This window comes from Dictyostelium discoideum (assembly GCF_000004695.1).
Source record: "Dictyostelium discoideum AX4 chromosome 3 chromosome, whole genome shotgun sequence".
In the NCBI taxonomy this organism is placed as follows: Eukaryota; Evosea; class Eumycetozoa; order Dictyosteliales; family Dictyosteliaceae; genus Dictyostelium; species Dictyostelium discoideum.
In genome coordinates, this window is record NC_007089.4 from 4,568,066 (window position 1) to 4,592,094 (window position 24,029).

The 24,029-nt window shown below is 25.3% G+C and overlaps 7 protein-coding genes across 7 annotated transcripts; 3 read left to right on the top strand and 4 right to left on the bottom strand.

Moving 5' to 3' along the window:
- Nucleotides 1–3,328: 3,328 nt before the first annotated feature.
- DDB_G0281533 (hypothetical protein) lies at nt 3,329–4,477 on the top strand (the record flags this gene model as incomplete). The annotated part of the gene is made up of 1 exon (XM_635611.1): nt 3,329–4,477. One exon carries the CDS (start codon nt 3,329–3,331, stop codon nt 4,475–4,477), a length of 1,149 nt encoding a protein of 382 aa, XP_640703.1.
- Nucleotides 4,478–4,759: 282 nt separating this feature from the next.
- DDB_G0281535 (hypothetical protein) lies at nt 4,760–8,761 on the top strand (the record flags this gene model as incomplete). Its single annotated transcript, XM_635612.2, has 2 exons — nt 4,760–5,672; nt 5,706–8,761. The coding sequence occupies 2 exons, from the start codon at nt 4,760–4,762 to the stop codon at nt 8,759–8,761; spliced, it is 3,969 nt and encodes a 1,322-aa protein (XP_640704.2).
- A 1,270-nt stretch (nt 8,762–10,031) lies between these two features.
- DDB_G0281479 (hypothetical protein) lies at nt 10,032–10,670 on the top strand (the record flags this gene model as incomplete). The annotated part of the gene is made up of 1 exon (XM_635613.1): nt 10,032–10,670. One exon carries the CDS (start codon nt 10,032–10,034, stop codon nt 10,668–10,670), a length of 639 nt encoding a protein of 212 aa, XP_640705.1.
- Nucleotides 10,671–11,146: 476 nt separating this feature from the next.
- On the bottom strand, nt 11,147–12,766 carry DDB_G0281481 (hypothetical protein; the record flags this gene model as incomplete). The annotated part of the gene is made up of 1 exon (XM_635614.1): nt 11,147–12,766. The coding sequence occupies one exon, from the start codon at nt 12,764–12,766 to the stop codon at nt 11,147–11,149; it is 1,620 nt and encodes a 539-aa protein (XP_640706.1).
- A 183-nt stretch (nt 12,767–12,949) lies between these two features.
- On the bottom strand, nt 12,950–14,952 carry DDB_G0281537 (hypothetical protein; the record flags this gene model as incomplete). The annotated part of the gene is made up of 2 exons (XM_635615.1): nt 12,950–14,774; nt 14,891–14,952. The coding sequence occupies 2 exons, from the start codon at nt 14,950–14,952 to the stop codon at nt 12,950–12,952; spliced, it is 1,887 nt and encodes a 628-aa protein (XP_640707.1).
- A 370-nt stretch (nt 14,953–15,322) lies between these two features.
- Nucleotides 15,323–18,371, bottom strand: ppr1 (protein phosphatase 4 regulatory subunit 1; the record flags this gene model as incomplete). Its single annotated transcript, XM_635616.2, has 8 exons — nt 15,323–16,142; nt 16,233–16,489; nt 16,606–16,857; nt 16,997–17,146; nt 17,254–17,424; nt 17,544–17,931; nt 18,072–18,165; nt 18,323–18,371. 8 exons carry the CDS (start codon nt 18,369–18,371, stop codon nt 15,323–15,325), a joined length of 2,181 nt encoding a protein of 726 aa, XP_640708.2.
- A 555-nt stretch (nt 18,372–18,926) lies between these two features.
- Nucleotides 18,927–23,689, bottom strand: abcG5 (ABC transporter G family protein; the record flags this gene model as incomplete). Its single annotated transcript, XM_635617.1, has 4 exons — nt 18,927–20,669; nt 20,742–21,738; nt 21,814–22,450; nt 22,537–23,689. The coding sequence occupies 4 exons, from the start codon at nt 23,687–23,689 to the stop codon at nt 18,927–18,929; spliced, it is 4,530 nt and encodes a 1,509-aa protein (XP_640709.1).
- Between the last annotated feature and the right edge of the window lie 340 nt (nt 23,690–24,029).

The following is a 24,029-nucleotide window of genomic DNA, read 5'->3' on the forward strand; positions in this document are numbered from 1 at the left end:
AACATCAACAACAACACTTTTTTTATTTGATTATTTCATTTTTCATATAAAAAAAAGACTTAAAAAAAATAAAATAAAATACACTTAGAGTAAACTACTTTATTTCTTTATTTTATTGTAATTTATTTTTTTCTTTTTTTTGAAAATTTTGCGAAGCAAAATTGAAAAAAAAAAGGAAAAAATAATCAGTAAGAGAAAAAACATCAACAACAACACTTTTTTTATTTGATTATTTCATTTTTCATATAAAAAAAAGACTTAAAAAAAATAAAATAAAATACACTTAGAGTAAACTACTTTATTTCTTTATTTTATTGTAATTTATTTTTTTCTTTTTTTTGAAAATTTTGCGAAGCAAAATTGAAAAAAAAAAGGAAAAAATAATCAGTAAGAGAAAAATCATCAACAACAACACTTTTTTTATTTGATTATTTCATTTTTCAGATAAAAAAAAGACTTAAAAAAAATAAAATAAAATACACTTAGAGTAAACTACTTTATTTCTTTATTTTAGTGTAATTTATTTTTTTCTTTTTTTTGAAAATTTTGCGAAGCAAAATTGAAAAAAAAAAGGAAAAAATAATCAGTAAGAGAAAAAACATCAACAACAACACTTTTTTTATTTGATTATTTCATTTTTCATATAAAAAAAAGACTTAAAAAAAATAAAATAAAATACACTTAGAGTAAACTACTTTATTTCTTTATTTTATTGTAATTTATTTTTTTCTTTTTTTTGAAAATTTTGCGAAGCAAAATTGAAAAAAAAAAGGAAAAAATAATCAGTAAGAGAAAAAACATCAACAACAACACTTTTTTTATTTGATTATTTCATTTTTCATATAAAAAAAAGACTTAAAAAAAATAAAATAAAATACACTTAGAGTAAACTACTTTATTTCTTTATTTTATTGTAATTTATTTTTTTCTTTTTTTTGAAAATTTTGCGAAGCAAAATTGAAAAAAAAAAGGAAAAAATAATCAGTAAGAGAAAAAACATCAACAACAACACTTTTTTTATTTGATTATTTCATTTTTCATATAAAAAAAAGACTTAAAAAAAATAAAATAAAATACACTTAGAGTAAACTACTTTATTTCTTTATTTTATTGTAATTTATTTTTTTCTTTTTTTTGAAAATTTTGCGAAGCAAAATTGAAAAAAAAAGGAAAAAATAATCAGTAAGAGAAAAAACATCAACAACAACACTTTTTTTATTTGATTATTTCATTTTTCATATAAAAAAAAGACTTAAAAAAAAAAAAAAAAAAAAAAAAAAAAAAAAAAAAAAAAAAAAAAAAAAAAAAAAAAAAACCTCCGAAAACATTCTTTCAGGGAATTTCCAGAATTTTAAATTTTTAAAGCCGAATAAAGATTTTAAAGAAAAAAAAAAGAAATGAATAAATTGGCAAATACAATAATGACAGTGTTAGAGACTCAAAACTAAATTAATTTAAAGTTAGTATGAGCTCAACAACGTAACAAATTCGCGCATCTCCATGTAAAAATATTTCATTTAATTTTTATTTTTATTTTTTAATTTTTTAATTTTTTATTTTTTCAGTCAAAAAATAAAAAATTAAATTAAAAAAACACAGCAAAGAAAAATGCACCTTTAAAGCAAATTTAAAGAAAAGTTGATTTAAATTGGATTTAAATTGAATTTAAAGCCGCGTTTAAAAAATTCATTTTTAAGGTAATTTTTAAGGTAATTTTTAAGATATTTAAAAATGCCTTTAAAATTTGCTTTAAAATAAATTTTTAAGCAATTTTAAAGGTGATTTTAAAGGTGATTTTAAAGGTGATTTTTAAGGTAATTTTTAAGATAATTTTTAAGATATTTAAAAATACCTTTAAAATTTATTTTAAATTAATTTTAAATAGGATTTAAAGTAGATTAAAAGTAGATTTAAAGTGAATTTAAATTTCCTTTAAACATAAATTTAAGGTTTTTAATAAAAAAGATCTAATTTTAGCACAAAAAAATGGGGATAAAATATTCTATCATTTTTAAATTTTTCATCAAAGCAATCAAATGGTGTAATGGTTGTTGAGACTCCCCTTTGATAGAGGGTCGGCGGATCGAATCCCTTTTGGGTAATTTTTGAAAAATTAAAAAAAAATTTTAAAAAATTTATCCGTTAAATAACGGATTCGAACTCAGGACCTCGCTTTTAAAGCCATTAAAAAGGTAATTTTAAAGGTAATTTTAAAGGTAATTTTTAAGGTGATTTTAAAGTAACCTTAAAAATTACCTTTAAAATTACCTTTAAAATTGCTTTAATTCAGGACTTTAAAGCAAATTTAAATTTAATTTAAAGCGAATTTAAAGGTGGTTTTTTCTTTGCTGTGAAATTAAATTAAATTAAAATTTAAAAAAATAATAAAAATTCTGATTTTTCGGTTTAGTTGGAATAACGCCCTTACTTTTAATTATCTCTTTTATGTATGTTTACTTTTATGATATTAGTCTTTCACTCTTTCTATCCTTCATATTAAAAAACATTACTTTAAAGATTGGACTGTTTGATAAAAGATTGAACAAATGTGACAATGGATTGAAGATTAGTGTGAGTGACTTTTACACTTTTTTTTTTCTAATTTTAACATAAAACAAATACATTAAAACAAATAATTAGATACAATCCTTATATTTCGTATACAATGACACCTCATGATGAAGAAGTCGACTCTTCAGATTAGAGGAATAACAGTAGTATTTAAAACAAAATAAAAATGCATTACAATGGCCCTTCTGTTTGCAAGATTAACGCTGTACTGCTTAGGCGGTACAACGACACTTCCTACTCACATTGTAAACATGCATCTTTTATAAAGTAATATAAAACAAGATTGTATCAATTAATTTAATAATAATGCTCAAATACAAAGACACCACAATATAAATTATTAGTGGAATAACAGTTAAACAAAGACACCACAATATAAATTATTAGTGGAATAACAGTTAAATAAAGACACCACAATATAAATTATTAGTGGAATAACAGTTAAATAAAGACACCACAATATAAATTATTAGTGGAATAACAGTTATATTGATGCATTGTTATAATTAAAATAATTTAAGATAATATTTATTATCAATTAAATAATATAAAGACACCACAATAAAAATATATTAGTGGAATAACAGTTAACATATATTAATACTTATATTTAATTATTTAATTAAAAATTAAATTAAATTAAATTAAATAAATTAAATTAAATTATATAATTAAATTATGTAAATTAAATTAAAAAATTAAATTATAAAATTAAATTATATTTAATAAATTTTATATATAATTGTTGGTGAAAGTCATGTCATCAACTACTACTCCTTCAAAGAAAGCCATCCGTAAAGCCAAAGTGTCTTCCACCGCCAAACGTGCCGCTGAAGTGACAACCGCCTCCGATGATGCTATTACTGTTCAAGTAAAATCAAAAAAGACTCTTCGTCCCACTGAAGTTGATGATGAAATTTATTCAACTGAAAGCACTGATGTATCCGACGTCGAAGTCAGAGAGAAAGTGCCAAAGAAATCAAAGACCAATTCCATTGAAGCTAAAACCATTGACGCTTTAAAAAATGCTGCCACTGCTGTCATCTTCATGAATCTCTTTACCATCCACTGCTCCCAGAATGGTGTTGAACCAACCTTGAAGACCATTATGGACAATGGTGCTGCATCAAATGAATTATTTCAATTGCTTCAACCTACCCACAATGAATCAGTTAAGAACAACGATAAAATTGAAGGTGAAACATTGAAGAAGCTAATCCACCGTAACTTTAGATCCAAGACTTTGGTTCCATTCAAAACTGACTACGAAGCTGCCAACACTAAAGTAGTCGAAGCTATTAACCATCGTAACTGCTACTCAGCCCAAGATGTTATAAAAAACATCGAAGCCATTATGAGTTACCACAATGTAATTAATCCGGTGTATCTCATCCATGGTACTGCTGAAGTTCAATTAGAGTATCTAAGATCAATTTTAGATAATAATATCCTTGCTTTGTTAAAGATGGTCGTACCAGACTGGTTACAAACTGATGTTGCAATCAAACTCAACACTCAAACCGATATCACCGAGTGTCGTGAAGCCATCACCGAGTTGGTTCTTAACAATGCTGATAAGTTCTCGAGAAGAAGACCTTCCGATTCCGCATCGAATACTGATGAGAAGTTTCCATTAAAAAAGAATCATGCTACTCCAAATCATAACTCTCATAACAGGAATTCCTTTGATGCTCAAGCTGATAAGATTAGAGCTGCAATATTACCCGAAATAAGAAAAGACTCTAAGGTAGACCTCAAAAAGATAAGAAGCAGTTTCATCGTTTACCGTCAAAGCAAAGGCTACTGTCTCAATTGTGGTAAATCAAATCACTCCACATCTACATGTAGAATTGATCCGGTCGATGCCAAAGCCAATCCAGGTCCATCAGCCAAAAAGCAACAATGACTCGATGAAGGTGATGAGTCCAAGTCAAAGATTTTAAATAAAAATTATAAAATTTCTCAATATCATCACCTTGAGGATAATGATTACCCAGTGAACAAAGATTCACTTTATACTCTTAACTCTTTTTATAATCAAAACATTGTTAAACAGTTACATCAACAAAGCCAGCAACATGATGTTCATAAAAACATCAACAAACTTAAAGAATACGTCAAAGACTCATATGGTATAAAACTAGTTCCTGATACAACCGTTCCAATTCCAAAAGCTGTTGAATCAGAGATGAAGTATAAACCACAGAAGATTGAATTTAATACTCCAACAGAGTTAACAAATGTTCAAGATAAAAACTATACTGTAAACATATTCAATCGTCCAAAGATATTAAATTCTAGTAAAGAATTAATTAACGATGAAGAAGATGAATTGCTTTACACAATTAAATTCGATAAAGAAACAAACAAACCAATCATCTCATTATTACATAGTACTGGTACAAGTGATACTGCTCTCATTCCGACTCTCAAATGTTTAATCGTTCCAAACAGAGAAAACATGGATAAACCCAAGATTATAATTAACTCTCATTCCAAAGAAAAACAATTCAAATTAATTCTCGATACTGGAAGTAATGTTAGTTTAATCAATAAGAGGTTGATTTCAAAAGATATGAAGAACCACGTTCACAAAACGAAAGCCAAGATTAACTTCCCGCTACTAGACGTCAAAGAAGAGTTTGTTGAACAAATCAATATACAAGTTAACAATGAAATTCATAACTTCTTTATTATAGAATTGGATATCATTGATGTACTTTTCGGTAATGATATCCTTAAGGACTCTATCATTAACCAAAAAGATAAAATAATCAAGTTGAATAATAGTACATACAAAATTAATTATCAACAGTCGAATCAATTACATTGTAATGTAAAAGCTCCAAGAAAACATGTTACCGTATCCAATGATAATCAGTCACAGTCACATAATCTACTAGATGATGATGAAGATATCAAAGAACAAGTTACAAAGTTTGTTGAAAGCATCCCATCACAACTTTGTGATATACTGGTTAAAACTAATCCAGAAGAAGAAGAGATACAAGCAGTACGTGATTTCATTAATGATTCATTCGAAGATGTTATAGTAGATAAACTTCCTGATATTCCAGATCAGATTAACAATTCCAGAAGAGGTAATATCATACATAATATCATAATAAAGAAAGATCAAGATGTTGAACCAACAAAGAAACAAATCTATTATTCAACAGATGATCATAAGAGACATGTCGAAGAAATGGTTCTCAAATTTATAGATTTAGGTATTATCAAAAGATCAGAATCAAATTACTCATCTCCAATCATGTTATTAAAGAAGAGAGATTCATGGCGTGTAGTCCACGACTATCGTCAACTAAATAAAGTCACTGTTAGAGACGATCATCCATTCACTCCGGTTGATAGTCTTTTAAATCAATGTAAAGATTCAAAGCTTTTCTCAAAGTTTGACATGATTATGGGTTATTTCCAAGTGTTAATTAATCCAGAACACGCAAAGTACACCGCTTTCATTACACATATTGGTAAATTTGAATATACTAGAATGCCACAAGGTTTAGTCAACTCTCCATCCACATTCGCCAGATTGATGGTCGAAATATTTGGAAAAATCAAAAGTTTATTACAATACTTTGATGATCTTTTGGTTCATTCAAAACTCGACTACATGGTACATTTCATTGAAATCATTAGAATGCTTCTATATTGTAGAAAGTACCTATTATTCATTTCAAGAGAAAAGAGTGAAATGTTAAAGACTGAAGTTGATTTCCTTGGTTTTCACATTCATAAAGATGGTATATCTCCAAGAGCTGCAAAGGTTAGAGCTATCTCTGAGTTACCTGAACCAAGAAACGCCAAAGAAGCTGAAGCTGCATTAGGTCTTTTTGGATTCTTCAGGAGACACATTGAAAATTACGCTGAAAAAACCTATCACCTTTCCAAAGAATCAAAAGGAAAAAACAAGAAAACACTTTCTGATGAATCACTCAAAGAATTCAATAATCTAAAGAAAGAGTTTGAAGGTGAAAATATTGTCGCTATTCCAATTGAACAAGATAACTCCATACCAATAGATATCGAAAAGGTTAAAGCATCAACAGACATGCCAATCCATTCAGATAATAATAATCTAAACAATGGTAGTTTTCACTTGTATTGTGATGTTAGTGATAAAGCATTATCAGGTGTATTATATCAAATTCAAGGTAATAAATTCAAAGTCATTTGGTTTCACAGTAGAAAACTTACTGATACTCAAAAGAGGTACAGCATAGGTGATAGAGAGTTCCTTTCAATCATTGATTCTCTAAAGAAGTTTCAACATTTATTAATTGGTAAAAAGGTTTCAATCTACACTGATCACCAAAATCTTACATATATTATCAATAAGTCAAACGATAAACCGTTCACAAAGAGACAAGATAATTATATGAAATATATTAAAGAATTTGATTATGAATTAAGACATATAAGTGGTAAAAAGAATGGTATAGCTGATTTTTTATCTCGTAAATATGATAATTTCCAATGGGATGAATCGTTTTTAAATAAAATTAAGGAAGAACAAATCAATTCTCAATGGCTATTAGAGATGAAAAAGAATCCAAATTTATGCATTGAAGAAATTAATGATATCTGTTACCTTAGTGAAGATGGGTTCAAGAAATTAATCATCATAGATAAAGAAACTATTCATACCGTCATTAGAGAATATCACGATACCAAATATAGTGGTCATCACGCTTTAGATATCACATACAATAATATAAGACAAGATTACTATTTCAAAGAAATGTTTTCTATTATCAAGAGGTACATAAAGTCTTGTGCAACATGTCAATTGAACATTAACCGTAAAGATAATGGTATACTCCAAAGTTTAGAAATTCCCTTTGAAGTTTGGAGAGATATATCAATCGATTTCTTATCGCTACCAAAAACAATGTATGCAATAAACGGATTTACAGTTGAAGTCGATCAAGTTTGTGTCATTGTTTGTAGATTATCTAAAATGGTTCATATAGTTCCATGTCATAAGACAATAGATGCCCAACATACCGTTCAATTATTGTTGAATCATGTGTTCAGACTCCATGGTTATCCAAGAACAATCGTCTCCGATAGAGATCCAAGATTCCTTTCAGAAATATGGGAGAGATGGGCAAAGACGATGGATTCTAAACTCAAGATGACTGTGGCACACAGAGCACAAGCTGATGGTCAAACTGAAAGAATGAATAGAGAAATTATTAGAATATTAACTAAAGCCTCAACAGAGTATGGGGAGAATTGGTCAGATATCATTCCACTTATTGAATTTGCAATGAACTCATCAATGAGCAAGTCTACAAAGATGTCACCATTCCAAATCGTTTATGGATTCAATCCACCAACTCCCGTTAATCATTTCAATTCATTAACAAAGACTCGTATACCAATGAGCAACATCAAAAAGATTGTCCGTGATAATATACTAGATGCTCAAATCAATGCTCAAAAGTATTACAACCGAGGTCGTGGTGATGTTATCTTCGTAGTCGGAGAAAAGGTGATGGTTAAAAGAAAATTCTTCCAAACTAATCTTTCAAAAGATCTAATCTCTCACAAACTTGAATCCAAGAATTGTGGACCATTCATAATCACTGCCGTTCATGGTAATAATGTAACACTCGATTTAGTAGGTTATCCAAAGAAACACAATGTGTTCAACAAAGATCAAATCGTAAAACTATACGAGGACAGTGAGTGGTTAAGAGAAGAGATATCGATGCCGGAACCTGAGGAGATGGACGAAGCAAGTTACGAAGTTGAAAGTATTCTCAATCACGATAAAGTCAAAAAGATGTACCTAGTGAAGTTCAAAGGTTACCCAGAACCTGAATGGATCAAAGAAGTCGATACAGACTGTGAAGAGTTAGTCAGAGAGTATTGGAATAACGTGCAGAAGAAACAATTGAACTCAAGAAGAGAAAGAGAGAATGTAACTACAGAAGCCGTTGAGCCAATTGTGTCACCTCCACTCTCCCAAGAAGTTCAAAGTTCTCAAACATTGCAACCAATTACTCCAAGACAACAAAACTCCATCTCAAATCAAAGAAACCAATCAAAGAAAAGAAAATCAAGAAATCAAAATACTTCAAGTGATGATGATGAACTTGATCTTAGTTTACAAATTAAAACAACTAGATCAGGAAGAAAAGTTACACCCAAGAGTTTATAGTCCACCTCTGAGCCATAGCTAGCCTAAAGAAGGAAGGGGAAGGTGTTAGAGACTCAAAACTAAATTAATTTAAAGTTAGTATGAGCTCAACAACGTAACAAATTCGCGCATCTCCATGTAAAAATATTTCATTTAATTTTTATTTTTATTTTTTAATTTTTTAATTTTTTATTTTTTCAGTCAAAAAATAAAAAATTAAATTAAAAAAAATTAAATTAAATTAAAATTTAAAAAAATAATAAAAATTCTGATTTTTCGGTTTAGTTGGAATAACGCCCTTACTTTTAATTATCTCTTTTATGTATGTTTACTTTTATGATATTAGTCTTTCACTCTTTCTATCCTTCATATTAAAAAACATTACTTTAAAGATTGGACTGTTTGATAAAAGATTGAACAAATGTGACAATGGATTGAAGATTAGTGTGAGTGACTTTTACAGACAGAATCAACAGAAACATTGGCAGATAAAATCACACAGCAAAGAAAAATGCACCTTTAAAGCAAATTTAAAGAAAAGTTGATTTAAATTGGATTTAAATTGAATTTAAAGCCGCGTTTAAAAAATTCATTTTTAAGGTAATTTTTAAGGTAATTTTTAAGATATTTAAAAATGCCTTTAAAATTTGCTTTAAAATAATTTTTTAAGCAATTTTAAAGGTGATTTTAAAGGTGATTTTAAAGGTGATTTTTAAGGTAATTTTTAAGATAATTTTTAAGATATTTAAAAATACCTTTAAAATTTATTTTAAATTAATTTTAAATAGGATTTAAAGTAGATTTAAAGTAGATTTAAAGTGAATTTAAATTTCCTTTAAACATAAATTTAAGGTTTTTAATAAAAAAGATCTAATTTTAGAACAAAAAAATGGGGATAAAATATTCTATCATTTTTAAATTTTCATCAAAGCAATCAAATGGTGTAATGGTTGATGAGACTACCCTTTAATAGAGGGTCGGGGGATCGAATCCCTTTTGGTAATTTTTGAAAAATTAAAAAAAAAAATTTTAAAAAATTTATCCGTTAAATAACGGCTTCGAACTCAGGACCTCGCTTTTAAAGCGATTAAAAAGGTAATTTTAAAGGTAATTTTAAAGGTAATTTTTAAGGTGATTTTAAAGTAACCTTAAAAATTACCTTTAAAATTACCTTTAAAATTGCTTTAATTCAGGACTTTAAAGCAAATTTAAATTTAATTTAAAGCGAATTTAAAGGTGGTTTTTTCTTCGCTGTGATGACATAAAGAAACTGGAGAACGTTAATGCCAACATGTTATTCAAAGGGGACAGGTGGGCTATCTCAAAAGAAAGGAGCAGAAGAGACTATGAAATTGGAGGCCTGGAACTCTGGAATAGGGACTTAGCATGGAGATATCTACTCAAGGCACTTCCAAAACACCATGGGGAGAATTGCCACTCATGTAAAGAAGAAGAATCGTCTATGCACATCTTCTTCGAATGCAAATCAATAAAACAGAATATCGACTCAATCTATCAAAAGGTCTGTAAAGACTCCAACAACACTTACCACGGTCCATGGAGCGAAAAAGTTCTCGGAAAACTACTCACACCATTCTCATCAAATCTGATAGGAGCCATTATGGAATCGATATGGTACAGAAGAAATCAAATAAAATTCAACGATAACACTACAATAATAACAGAGAACCAAATAATTCATAAAATCAAAAAAGCGAGAGATGCCGAATGGGATAGAACAAGAAAGATAGTAGAAAAACAACTACGTCAAGAACTAAGATGCACTGATAACCGAGAGTCAATCAATCGGACCGCATCAATAAAAAGAAGACTCGAAAAATTCAGCCACAACTGGAACTCGAAACTCATGACCATAAACATCCCGGAACACTTCATACCATACTGCTCATATAACACCAACTACTCATAAAAAAAAAAAAAAAAAAAAAAAAAAAAATTATAACAATAATAATAATAATAATAATAATATAATAATATAATAATAATAATATAATAATAATAATAATAATAATAAAAATAAGAATAACAAGAAAAAAAAAAAAAAAAAAAAAAAAAAAAAAAAAAAAAAAAATACAAATAAACTCTCCTAGAACACACTCAAATTGAGTGATGTTATTAAAAAAAAAAAAAACTACTTATTTGAAAATATTTAAATATTTAAAAATAAAAGATTAATTATAAAATATTAAGATAAATTAAAATAAAAAATATAAATTACAATAACTTGTGTACAAATACTCATTACGTTAGTCCACTTTCGTTACAGGCTAATTAAACCAATAATTATGTGCATAAAATACTTTTCAATAAGTACCAAAAAGAATCTTAATACAAAGGACCTTTTGAAAAATGTTTTTTTATTGTTTATTTTTTTAAAAATTTAATTTATAATAGCTTTCTTAATTCTAATGAGTTATATTGGAAAGAGAAATTATAACTACTTGCGGTGTAATGATTTCTTTTAATAATTTCTACTAAATCCTCGCAGTTAATAATATTTTGAAAAAGAACATATTTTAGACTAGTATTTCCAGAGACGATAAAAGCTAATGAATTAAGTAAAGATGTTGGAAACTGTTCACTTTTTATTGGTGAGATATTAAAATAGTCTTCAAATTGAGCAAAATCGTCATTATTGCCACCCAAAAAATCAAAAATACCACCACCAACATCACCACCATCACCACCATTACCACCATTACCACCATTACCACCATTACCACCATTACCACCATTACCACCATTACCACCATTACCACCATTACCACCATCACCTCCTGCGAAACCTCCGCATTCATGACCAATTATTAATATTTTTAATTTGTTATTATTTGTTAATATATTTATGATTTCATTCCAATATCCATTGAGTTGATTATAATTTTGAAAATTACAACATAAACATCGTTTTGGATTATTTTCACTTTCATGACCATCATTTTCAATCTTTTTTAATTGATAAATTAAATTATCAAAACAAATATTAAATTGTACAACTTTTAAATTTGGTGAAAGTTTTAAAATACCATAGAGATTATCTATTGTAATAAATTCACTTTTAAATGAATTTAAATTTTTAAAACAATTATTATTATTATTATTATTATTATTATTATTATTATTATTATTATTATTATTATTATTATTATTATTATTATTATTATTATTATTATTATTATTATTATTATTATTATTATTATTATTATTATTATTATTTAAAAACGATTTAAATATTGGAAGATTATTAGAAGAGTATAATTGGATTTTATCAATTGAATTTAAATTATTAAAAAATTGAATTAATTCATCAATTGATATATTTGAGTTTGGTTCAAAGTCTATTTCTAAATGATCAATTTCTTTAATTTTTGAATTTCTTTGATCCATGACAATTGATTCATACTTTTGAACTTTAATATAATTAAAATCGATCAAATCAACTATAGAAGGGTCTGAGATGATTAATCTCTCTAAATTTACATATCTTTTCTTTATTGCTTCATTAATTAAATAAACGAATATTTTAATTTCATTTGATTGAAAACTTTGACCTAAATTACCAATATTTAATAATAATGTTTTAATATTTTCATCTCTTAATAACCTATAATTATTACTTTGTTGTTGTTTTTGTTGTTGTTGTAGTTGGAATTTTTCATCATTTTGTTTATTTTGTTTTAATAATATTTTATTAAGTTGTTCTATTTTTGTATTATTATTTTTAATGGAATTTCCAAAAATTCTTAGTATATCAATTGTTCTTTGTTTAGGTGGATCTAAATCTATTGAAACAGTTAAAAAATTTGAAATTGATTCAAACCAACATTTATTAACCAATGCAAATGAACTAATGTCACCAATAATTTTCCCTTCTTTTTTTGTAATTACAAATTCAAAAAATTTATTTTTGAGTGTATGTTGTTCAATAAATTCAACAACATATTTAATAATTTGTTTTTGAAGATAAATTGGTAATATTTTATTATTTCTTTCAGTTTGTGTCATTTTTTTTTTTGATTAAAATTGAAAAAAAAAATTTTTAATTAAAAAAAAATAAAAAAAAAAAAAAAAACAAAATTTACCAGAATTCCAAATTTCTTTGAAAGAAAAATTTTAAATGCCCAAAGAAAAATATTGTTTCTAATTTTATTTTTTTTTTTTTTTTTTATTTTTTTTTATTTTTTTTTTTTAATCAAAAACAACATTTAAATGAATATATTTAATATAATTTGAAAATTCTTTAATAACTGGATTAATAAAATTAATAATTGAATATTGAACTAATAATTTTGAAGTTTCATCTAATGGTATTGATTGATGTTGTTGTAATTTATCATTAATTTCCTTTTGATGTTTAAATTTTGATATTAAAATATTTGAAATAATATTTGAAATATTTTTATCAAAATTAATAATTTTATCTTTATTTTTAAAAATTTCCAAACAATTAATAATTGGATTTACAATTTCACCCAAAACATTTTTATCAATGATATGATTTAAATTTAAATTTTGTTTTGATAATGGATCAATATCATCCATTTGAAAATCAAAATTTAAATTTAAATCATTATCCATATAACGTGTTACTGATGGATTAAATAATAATTTGAAATCAATTTGGCTTTCAAATCTTTCAATTAACTCATTAATAAATATGATTAAAAAGTTATTTGGAATTCCTTTATTTTCAAATTCATCAATTGATTTTGCTAATAATGAATATTTTAAAAAGAAACTTTTAACCAATGAATTAATTTTTAATTGAGGTTTTGGAATTGGTAATTCACCACCATGGTTATGATTATCATTCAAATTGGAATTTTTTTTCTCTTCAATTTCATCAATATCTTCATCTTGCATAAAGGTCTTTTTCTTTAATTTTGAAATTTTAAATGGTTTAATTATTGTAATATTTGGTTGATAATTACTTTGTTTTAATTTCTTTATTAAATCTAATGTTGAGGCTGCATTTCTAATTGGATTAGCACCACCACCACCAGATTCTTTATCATCTTTTGAAGAATTTAATAATGAAGAATTTTTTAAAAGTGGTGATATTGGTGGTGAAGATGGCATTTTAACTATTGGTGGAAGTAATAATGATGATTTTGTTTCAATAAATTGTTGTTGAGATGGTGATGATGATGATGAAGCTCCATTTAACTGTGATGGTGATGATGGAATACTATTAGAATTTGTGAAAATTTTGGGAAGAATTGGTGATAAATTTTTAATATTTCTTTTATCTTGATCATCATTTAATGAAATTGAATTTTCAAAAATTGAATTCATCATAGTTTGTAAATTAAAAGAATTATCTGATCGGTTTTGAGCTAAATCTAAATTATTAACTAAAATATCCAAAATCTTTTGGAATCTAACACCATTTGAATCCAATTCAATATATTGAAATATGACAACATCTTTTTGAAGCTCAGAATTTTGTTCTCTTCTTTTTGAATTTGTCTCATAAATCGATTTAAATATTGAAGAATCATATGGATTTAAACCTTTTAATAATAGGTAAATTTGACTGATAACAATCTCTTCAATATAACTCTTTGTTTCAACTGCTTTTTTTCTTGACCAACCATTTGTAATCGATGGGAAGAACGTTTTCACATAGGTATCACCAACTCTATCCTTTAGAATGGTTGTGTAGGTTTTTAAATTTTCAATTATACCATTATCATTTAGATAAGTTGATAAATCTTTTGACATTTGAACAAATCCCATAACATATCTATAGGCTCTTGTATCTTTTCCTGATGTACCAACTTTATAACCAACCTCTAATAATAATGCATATTTAAATTCATTATTTTCATTTATTAAATTTCTATATTTTTCAATTAATCCTGTTTTTTTATATTTTTTTTTTTCTTCCATTTTATCTAAAATCTTTGAAATTTTCTTAACTGAAACAATACTAAAAAATGAAAAAACATGACTAATAATTCTATTTTTAATAATATCATTACGTATTTTTACTCCCATATCATATCCAGTACTTAAATTAAAAAAAATTATTATTAATATTAATTTATTAAAAAAAAAAAAAAAAAAAAAAAAAAAAAAATAAATAAAAAAAATAAATAAATAAATAATAAAAAAAATAATCCTTACTTGATAGCCTGGAATGAACTATTGATAAAATCAATTCCACCTTTTGCTGCTACCTGTGCCATTTTTTTTTATTTATTTTTTATTAAAAAAATAATAGTGTTATTAAAAATAAAATTAGTGTGATAACTTTTTTTTTTTTTTTTTTTTTTTTTTAAAAAAAAGTAAAAATTAAATTTTTTTAATTTTTAAAATAAAAAAAAACAGTCCAAAGATATTTATAGAACAAACAACCAACCAAAAAAATTTTTTAAAAAAAAAAATTAAATTAAAAACACAGTCCAAAGATATTTATAGAAAAAACAACCAACCATAAAAAAATTTTTAAAAAAAAAAAAAATCTAATCAAAATCCAAGAATATTATTGGGTCGATATTTAATACAATATTTTTTATTATTATTTATTTATTTTATATATTATAAATATTATTTTTATTATTCTGTCGTTAAAACTTCAGTATTATTATTATTATTATTAAAATTATTATTATCTTCTATATTATTTTCATTATTATTATTATTATTATTATTATTATTATTATTATTATTATTATTATTATTATTATTATTATTATTATTATTATTATCATCATTAAAATCACTATTATTATTTAAAACATTACTATTATTATCATCATTATTATTATTATTATTTAATTTACTGAAATATAAAACATCATTATCTTGATCAGTTTGAAGTACTTCAATTGCAGAAGCAACATCTTGATTATTTGCAAAGTGTTGATTAGAGTGAATTTTACATAAGATTTCAGCAGTAACTAATCTAACATTTGGTACTGGATCGTGAACCAATTTTAATAGAGTTGGTAAAAAGGTTTGTTCAAAGTAAATTGGATCTAATTGCTCAACGAGATAACCACAAATCTTTGTAAAAACCTGTCTATTTGAAAATGAAATATCAGTTCCTAAACATTGAATACTTTCAATGGTAGAATTCTTTAATTGATTAATTTCTTCTAATGTTAATTCTGCTTCAGCTGTATTTGTTCCATTGCTGCTGCTGTTGCTACTATTATTACTATTATTTACATCTGTATTTGTTCCATTGCTGCTGCTGTTATTACCGCTATAATTAACTTCACTATTTAAAATCTTTAAAATTAAATGACCAACGCTAGAAGCGGCATATGATCTAACCTTTGCAACAGAGTCATTTAATAAAGTAATTAAAATTGGTGTTAATTGAGTTAAATTTGTCTTTAAATTAAATAAGTCGCACATTTCTCCAATTTGTCTAAAAATAAAAATAAAAAAATAAATTAATATTATTCTATTATTGATGGTGGTGGTGGTTTATGTGTAGTTTTAAAAAAAAAATACAAACTTTGAAATTAATTTTCTAAATCTCCATTTACTTGGATCATTAACAAAACTATGAATGATTAATATGTAAGATTCTCTTTGAGCAGGTTCTAATGAAGCAAGGAAACCAGAGAAATGTCTAACAACACCAACTCTAACTTCATCTAAATCTTGTAAGAATAAATTGAAACATTGTACCAATGATGCTTTAGTTTCAGCTGGTCCTAAAATCTTTGCAATCTCATGAATTGAATGAGATAAAGTTCTTCTTACTTTCCACTTTAAAGAGTAATAATAATAAAAAAAAATAAAAAAAAAGGTAAGTATTTGTATATTAAAAAAAGTTATTATTATTAAAAAGTTTTAATTAAAAAAAAGAGTAATAATATACAAACATTTGTATCTTTAACTAAAGTTAAATAAGTTTCTTTTAATTCAGGCCATCTTGAACTACCAACAGTGTATAATACAGCAGGGAAATTAAAAGCACAATGAGTAACCAAATCACTATCAGGGAATCTAATAGTTGATGGATTGATCATATTGGTATAGAGATTTAATAATTTTGGGGTAATTTGAGAACCTTCAAATGTTGCAATGAATGGTCCTAAATTTTGAAATGCTGTATTATTTACCCATCTTGATGACTATTATATATATATAATTAATATAAAATATATTAATATAAATATAAATATTTATTTTTACTACCAATATTTTTTTAAAAAAAAAAAAAAAAAAAAAAAAAAAAAAAAAAAAAAAAAAATTATATATAGATATATTTACATCGTCACCGACAAACTCTTCAAATACAGGGATAAGTATTGAATATCTTTCAATTGGAGAAATATTTTGACTAATGAAAATTAATACTTCAGCACAACCCTTTCTAACAGCCCACATTTCATCTCTTGATAATTGAACGAAAATTGGTAACTATATATAAATAAAAAATAAAAAAAAAATAAAAAAAATTAATAAAAAAAATTAATAAAAAATATTCACTATCATATGTGACATATGTGTTTATAGAATATAGTTACCAATAATTCAGTTGTATCTTTAACACCAATAGTTTGGCAAATACCACCTAAATTTAATGCGATTGATTTTCTAACTCTAAAAGAAAGATCATTTGATAATTTAACAATGAAAGGTAAAATTATTGATTTTGTTAATTGTTCTCCTAAAATTGGTGCTAAATTATGGCAAAGCTAAAAAGATAAAGAAAATAAAAATAAAATATATATATAATATGAATTAATAAAAGAACTGTATATTGTGGAGTGATACTATTTATATATAAGCATATATATATATATATATTATTTACATTTGCAGCTTGAACTCTATGCTCTTCATCAGTTGAATCATTAACTAAACTTTTAATAAAAGGTATTAAATGAACTTCAATGTCTTCATGTCTAATGATTCTAGCCATATCTTGTAATGATTCAACGGCTGACATTCTAACTTGTGGATTTCTGTCAGTGGTTAATTGAGCTACAATTGGTAATAGATTTTTCAATACTTTTTGATAACCATCCTCTCTACCAAATTGAATATAACATTCACTAATTGATGGAATTTGTTCTACTAATGCTTGTCTAATCACTGGTTCATTATCTGTTACTGCTTCCTCTATAAATGTTATTAATATTTCATTTGCTTGTTCAAATTGAATTCTAATTAAATCAGAAAATTCTCTAATAACATATAATCTATATAATAAATAATAAATAATAAAAAAAAAAATAATAAAAAATAGTGATGTTCAAAAAAAAAAAAAAAAAAAAAAAAAATTTATTAATACAATAAAAAATTGAATAATTAAAGGGATGAATGATTAATTGATAAATACCTATGAAGAACTAATTCACTTTTAACATATTTTTTAATTTTTTCAATTAACGGTAAACTGTCATCAATAACGTATTCATTTCCATTTGATTCTTCTTTATTTAAATAAATTATTAAAAGATAAAATAAAAATAAAATAAAATGTAATAATAATATAAAAAAAAATAAAAAAATAAAAAATAAAAAAAAAAATAAAAAAAAAAAAGTTAGTATGAATTATTTAAAATTAATGAATGTATATTATAACCATACCAATATTATCATAATTATCTGCATCTGATAAACCAATAAAATCTGACATTTTATTATTACTTTTATTACTATTATTTTCCTTTAATAATAATATGATAATAAAAATGGTCTGTTGTGTGTTAGAAAAAAAAATTTGAAAAAAAAAGAAAAAAAAAAAAAAAATTCAATTTTTTTTTTTTTTTTTATTTTTTTTTTTTATATTTTATTTTTTACTTTTCTTTTTTGATGGCCATGCAAGATCTTTTTTTTTTTTTCCTTTTTTTATTTTTTTTTGGGGTATTGGTTTTATTTTTTTTTTTTGAGTGGTGTCAAATTTGAATGTCTTTTTTTTAATTTGTTTTGCATTAAAAATAGTTAAGAAAAAAAAAAGAATGTTACTAGTAACTTTAAAAGATAATTTTTTTAAAAAAAAAAATATGAATAGATATTTTCTAAGACCCATGGACTAAGGGCAGATATAGATAATTTCGAACACTAATTTTCTATTTCCAATTTTTTTTATTTATTTTTTTTTATTTTAATCTTTTTTTTTATTTCTTTTTTTTTTTATTTTTTTTTTTTTTATTTTTTATTTTTTTTTTTGAATATATTTAATTTGAGATGATTAACGATTGAGCCATCTAACTTTTTTGAAACCCCAGAAACTTAAACCAACAAAAATGAAAATGTAACCAAAGATAGCAGCAATATCGATATATCTCATGAATTTATGGAAACCATAAGTTAACATGAAATCATCACCATTTGTAATTGGACAATAATATTTAATCGCTATTTGAACACCATTTTCAATGATTGGAATTGGTACAGCACCTTTATTATTTGTACAAACAAATGTTAAACCTGTGAATTCATTGGTACAAGATGCTTCCAAAGGATACCTGAGCCAGTCTAAATAATGACACCAATAATATGCAGATGGATAATTTGGTCTTGCAATGACGAAACCACCAAATAATGTTGCCAATGATAAACCAATACCACATATTGTTGATGCCATAACTTCATTTGGTAAGCAAACCGCCAGACATAATGCAAACGCATCATACATAATATAGGTGATAATGAAAATGAATAGACAATACCAAAATTTAGATGAATGTCGACCGGAATCCAGACCAGCAATCCAAAATGTTGGAATAATATAAAGAATACCAGTTGATAGAATAAATGGATACGATGTTAATACATATGATATCATATATGCCGTTGAATGATAGAAACCTGCGGTAACTTCACGATAGAATACACCTCTTTCTAATACTGTTGTTGGAATATTACCAATTGCGACCATACCGGCAAAAAGGAACGAAAAGAAGAGTAATGAAACACGAGATCTTGCATCCTTTTGTTCATAGTCCATACGAACAAATAGTGTACCTAATAGGACTGCCAACAATATTGAACGAAGACAATTTGAAACGAATATTGCTGGACGCCTCAACCGAGATAACCAACTTCTCATACAAAGTGCGCGGAATTGTGTCATCCATGATGAAGCAAACCTTGAATCATACGTTTTAACTACAAAGTCATCAGGTATTAATTGTCCTTCCATAATTTCATATTCTTTTTTACAAATATTAGATTCAAAATATGCCTTCTTTGCATCAAGATGTTCTTGTTCACCATTTGGACCTTCAACCATTTTACCTTCATCAGCTAATGTCATTACGAAATCAGCAGGATTAATATGTGGTTTAATATGCATACCTAATTTATCACAATAATCTAAAATCACACTTGACTGATTACCCAATGGCCCAAAATAAATTGTTTCACCACCTTTTTTTAGTAATAATAATTGGTCAAAGAATTCGAAAATTGCAGCAGATGGTTGATGTACTGTACAAATTACAGTTCTATTCATTACTTTGGCAATTTTATTAACTACATCAATTACTTTAAATGCGTCACCAGAGTCTAAACCACTTGTTGGTTCATCAAGGAAAAGAATTTCTGGATTTGAAGCTAATTCAACACCAATATTTACTCTTTTTCTTTGCGATACTGATAAACCATTTCCAAGTACACCAATCTTTAAATCTTTAATACTTGATAGACTTAAAACTTCAACGATCTTATCAACAAAGATCTCTCTTTCTTCTTTAGTAACTTCAGGTGGTAGTCTACATCTTGCACTGAATGCAATCGCTTCTCTAACTGTTTGTGTTGGTGGTAAAACATCCATTTGTTCAACATATGCTCTTATTCTATTTGTAAATTCAGAAGGTGGTTTACCATTAATTAAAATTTCACCAGTGATATGGCCACCAGTTTTTCTTTGAGCTAAAACATCTAATAATGTTGATTTACCTGCACCTGATGGTCCCATTAATGCTAACATCTATAATAAAAAAATAAAATTAATAATTAGTAATAAATAAATTAAACAAAAGAATATTTTTAAAAAACATACTTGACCAGGTTTAACATAACCATCAATATCAGTTAATAGTTGTAATCTTTGACTTTTCTTTTTCTTTGGATTGTCTGGATCATCAGCTTTTACATCAACAGCATAACAAAGTTTTTTAAATTGTAAATAACTACCAGTTTCTGAACTTATATCTTTTTGAGAGGTACTTATTGGTTTTTGTTTTGAATGATTACCATTTTTTGAAGGAGTATTAACCATTGGTGATAAATTTGTTAATGGGGAATTAACCATTGGTGATAGAGTCGAAGGTGTTTTAACTTTTCTTCTTTTTATATTATTACCGGATCCTGATAAATTATTATTATTATTGTAATTGGGAGATGTTAATGGTGATTTCATATCAATTACAGTATCATCGTCATAGTTTGAAATATCAGCATTATCATCATTATCATCACTAACTCTTTCTAATGCTTCAGTAGTAACTTTACAATTTGGCTCTTCATCTTCTTTACAAACAATAACTTTTTTCTTTTTCTTTAATTTCTTTACTGCTAATTTGGATTTTTTATCTTCAAAATTTAAATATTTCAAAGCAAAGAAACAAACTGAATAAAAGAATACAATATAAGCACCTAAAATTGCATAAACAATCCATTTGAAATAATCTGGGTTATTAATACCAAATGCATCCATAATTTGTTCACCAGATGTATATTGACAAACTTGATTACCACCGAAACCTTCTGGATATGGTAATAGATTTTGAGGAGTTCTTGGTGGTATTAATTCAGAATCTTTACAACCATACGCTTGATATGTAAATTCATTAATTGATAAACCTTGGAAAATCCATGTATAGGGTGATATATAATATAACCAAATCCACCAACCTCCAATATCATTCTTTGGTGCCGTGAAACCTGAAAATAATAACCAAATTGAAAGTATTACTGATGCTGTTACATTTGCAATTTCAATTGTTGGTGAAATTGCTGCACACATTTTAGCAAATGATAATGATAAATTATCAGTTCTAAAAAAAAAAAAAAAAAATTAGGATTTATAAAAATAAATACTTGAATAAATTAATTAAAATAAAAATACATACATAAATAATAAAATCATAAAATAAACAAACCTAATGAAAACTGGCCTAAGATTTGCTAGCCAATAAACAATTGGACCAAAGAATGCGACTTCAATTAAACCAGCGGGAATATCACAAATGATACTTGAAATAAAGTATGCACCAGTTTTATAATAATGTAATGCTTTTTGAGAATAAAATACTTTTCTTTCACCAAAGAATGAATTAACAGCGGCAAATGAAGAGAAAATAATTGTTGTCATAATAAAGAATAAAAGACCAAATCTTTCCATACCACCACTTTGATTATGACCAATTCTCCAATAGAGTGTACCTAATAATAATCCAAAGAAAATTCCTTTAAAAACACGAGTTGCAAAATTATAATAATTTCTACTAATCATAATGAAACCCCTCTTTAAACAAATTTTAGTTTGATAACCAATACCATGTGGATACATTCCTAATTCTTTAGCTGTACTATCTACTAAGACTTTTGGTTTATTATCATCAACAATACCATCTTTATTTGCATCCATCTTTTCCATTAATTCAAGATAAATATCTGATTCTCTATATGCTTTAACAAAATCATCACTAGTTTTACATTTTGGTGGATGAATAAATGAATATCTTTCTGGTGCATCTACAACTTCCTCTATTTTACATTTTTTTAAAAAAAAAAAAAAAAAAAAATTAATAAATAAAAATTAAAATTTAAAATTAAATGTTATTAAAACTTACGAAAGAATTCAGCAGGATTATTATGAGATGGACATGCAAAACCTAATTTTTTAAAATAGCCTAATGCTCTATTCATTGGACCAAAATAACAAATTTTACCTTTACTCATAATCATTAAATTATCAAATAATGAAGTTAATTGAACACTTGGTTGTAGTAAAGTGATGAGTGCAGGTGAATAACCATATGTTACAAACTTTTTAACATCACTTAAAATTTCGAAACTTGTTGAAGAATCTAAACCTGATGTTGGTTCATCCATTAATAATAGATTACTACCTTTAATAACACCAACACCAATTGTAACTCTTTTCTTTTGACCACCTGATATACCTCTAATGAAATTATCACCAACCAATGTATTTTCTGCATGTTTTAAACCTAATAGTTTCATACAATTATCAACGCTTACTTGTTTTTCTTCACGGGTGAGTTCTTTTTTACCTAAACAATCCAATGCGAATCTAAATGTTTCTTTTACAGTTAATGTCGGTACATGAATATCATCTTGAGTTACATATGAAATATCACGATGGTGATTTTTATGATTGATTGGATGACCATTAAATAATAATTCACCTTCAAAATGTTTATCTTTTAATTGACCTGCTAACATTTGGAAAATGGTTGATTTACCACAACCAGGAGTACCTAAAATTAATGTCATTTGTTTTGGTCTTAAAAAAAATGAAACATCATCTAATAATTTAATTTTAACTTTTTTATTTTCTCTATGTTTTACTGTATATGTTGCATTTCTACAATAAACATATAAACCTGTTTTATCCTCTGGTCTAGTTTGTTTAATCTTTTTTGTTAATTCATCATTTTCATGATTTGGCATTAATTCATCTAATGGAATTGGGAAATATTCATCATCTTCTTCTCCTTCATGCTCTTTTGCAATTTGATAAATACTATCTTCAAAATCATTTTCTTCATCTTTATGTTTTATATTATTATTATTATTGTTTTTATTATTATTATTATTATTATTATTATTATTATTATTATTATTATTATTATTATTATTATTATTATTATTATTATTGTTATTATTATTATTATTTAGGGTTGGTTCTTCTTGATTATTTATTGGTATTGATAGATTCGGAGAATATGAAGATTTATCTCTTGGATCTTGTTTTACCATTTTTTAGATTTTAAAATTTTTTTTTATTTTAAATTATAATTTATTATTATAAATAAAAAAATTTTAAAAAATCACTTTTAAATTGAGGTAAGAAATATATTTTTTTTTTTTTTTTTTACCTTAATTTCTATTATTTTTTTTTTTTTTTTAATAAAATTTAATTCAACCCAACAAAGATTATTAAAAAAAACATATATATAATTATATTATTGATTGGATGCAATACATTTAAAAAAGTATTTACAAACAAAGCATTTATTTTTGAAAATTTGTAGATTCTATTGCGTATTTACATTGAACGAGCAAATATATAAAAATTCGAATAATTACCACACAACAG